This window comes from Crocuta crocuta, unplaced genomic scaffold, assembly GCF_008692635.1.
Source record: "Crocuta crocuta isolate KB4526 unplaced genomic scaffold, BGI_CrCroc_1.0 scaffold2236, whole genome shotgun sequence".
NCBI classification, from domain to species: Eukaryota; Metazoa; Chordata; class Mammalia; order Carnivora; family Hyaenidae; genus Crocuta; species Crocuta crocuta.
The window spans coordinates 140,051-142,324 of NW_027532514.1; the positions used below are offsets into that span (position 1 = coordinate 140,051).

General features: G+C 32.9%; 1 protein-coding gene across 1 annotated transcript in view; it reads right to left on the minus strand.

Moving 5' to 3' along the window:
* BRWD3 (bromodomain and WD repeat domain containing 3) overlaps positions 1-2,274 on the minus strand; it is a gene marked incomplete at both ends in the record, with an annotated part of 145,811 nt that overhangs the window by 132,290 nt on the left and 11,247 nt on the right. Inside the window, 1 exon segment of the mRNA XM_077779436.1 lies at positions 5-138. Within this exon segment, the coding sequence (XP_077635562.1) occupies positions 5-138 (134 nt within the window).

Here is a 2,274-nt window from a genome sequence, read left to right on the forward strand (position 1 = left end):
TAACAGAGATTGCCGACCAACACCTAGTAATGTCTGTACCCCAGGAACACTCTGAGGGATCTCCTTATCTAGTAAGGGACCAATCCGCTCACAAATTTTAAGGAGGTAGTCTGGAGGAATGTGTGCATTGGCTGCCACCTAAAAAGCATAAATAAAACAGGAAAACCAATTTGGTTTAAAAATATAACTAGTCCATTAGTAAACTACTTCATCATGGAACAAAGTGCAATTATTAAATACTAAACTAGGAAAATAATATTTTAAATATTTAATACTTCAGCCAAATTAAAGAAACAGCTACAAAAATTAAGCACATCTAAATGATAACATTTAAATGATATGGCACTCAAACTTACTTTTACATGCCTTGATTAAATCATTTGCTTAGCTGTTAATCTTATGAAATAAGTGTTGCAAAACAGCAAAAGTGAGCATGCCTAAAATTAAAGTACAAAGACAACAGGTAAACTCTACTTGTACTTGATTTATTCAATAATGATGAAGTAATCAAAAATCAGAGGACCTAGATTCTATATAAATGGTAAGAATGCAAAGTTATTACTTGCACCAAATTCTCACCCAAATCCCAAACTTGCTTAATAAAGAAAAACTGGTTTTCTTAAAAAAGAGTTAGTTTCCAAAACAGTATCAAATTAATGATTTTATAAATACTACACTCTAAACAACTAAGCTATATACTCAAAATTCATCGCAACATTAACTCGCTTTTCAAACACACAAGCAAATTTCTGAAGATGGTTAACACAGGTAGACAGGAATAAGACAATGAAACAACAAAACTTCATTTTTTTATTTAAGCTAATGTTCAAGTCCCTGATGTATTTCATAAATACCTAATTACTTAAAGGAGCAAACAGAGGGGCACCTGGGTGGCTCAGTCAGGTAAGCGGGTAAGCATCTGACTCTTGGTTTCAGCTCAGGTCATGACTCATGGTTTCATTGATTCAGGCCCTGCATCAGCCTCCATGCTGACAGTGGGCAGCCTGCTTGGGATTTTCTCTCTCTCTCTCTCTCTCTGTCCCTCCCCCACTTGTGCTGTCTCTCTCAAAATAAATAAATAACTAAACTTTTAAAAAATAAAGGAGCAAACAGACAACTAGACAATTAAAAATCCTTAGATAAAAAGAACATCTACACTGTCATCTTGACATAAAGGGTGAGGGAGAGAATGAACAATAAAGGTAAATACACACACACACACGTATGTATTTCTACCATCAATATATTACCACAAGGTCAAGAACAATACAACATAAAAGAATAATTTTGTAAATCATCCCTAATGACCATGAAAGAAGAAATTATGTATGTTCTAGATAAATATTTGTTTAATGGATCAATCAACATACAAAAACGAAAGTAAAGTCTATCTGTAAGAAATATCACCTGAATTCAGAGGAAAAATGTTAGATTCTCCTAACAAGATACCTTTTTTGTTTTCTTAAAAAACATAAGTTGATGAACTACAGTACAACATGTATTTAGAATTCTGGGAACAAGTGATTCTATTGTGATTTTTTAAAACTATTTCCTGCCAATTATCTTTTTTAAATCCCAGCAAAAATTAATTTTAATCTATCAAAATAACTGAGGTCTGGGAATTGTCATGCTACTCAGAAGATTAATTTCTCACATCTCTAGTTTTGTTTTCCAAGCAAATACCTACATAGAAACCATCTCTCAGTAAAATATACAGGTAATATTAAAGTCAAAGTAGCTGATGATTCAATTCAATCTAAATGTCTGTTACCAACAGACATTTGATATCCTAAAATCCTAGTTTGTAATTCATTCTCTCCATATTAGAACATTACCTAAGTATGCCTAAAGGCAAACAGAGAAAATACATATCTCAAAAGCAAAATACTGCATATGAACATCTGTAATATTTTATGCCTTTTTTCCCCCACCAACACTGTCTCAGATATACTTGGCTTACATTATCATCTATTACTTTTTCATCAAATACACACTATACAAAAGCTTTACACAGGATGGTAGTTTATGTCTTTACTGGCACTTTCCTTTTTTATCAATTTTCTTTGTTTTAAACTGTTACCATCTTAAGAGTCAATCCTTTCCTAGAATTGCAATATAATCCAGAAAATAGGAGTTCTCTAATATGAATTTTTAGAATTACCCTCTTATAGAAAATCTGTCAGGAGCACCTGGGTAGCTCAGTCAGTTAAGTGTCCAACTCTTGGTTCTGGCTCAGATCATGAGTCCGAGACTTGCATCATGCTTCATACCATC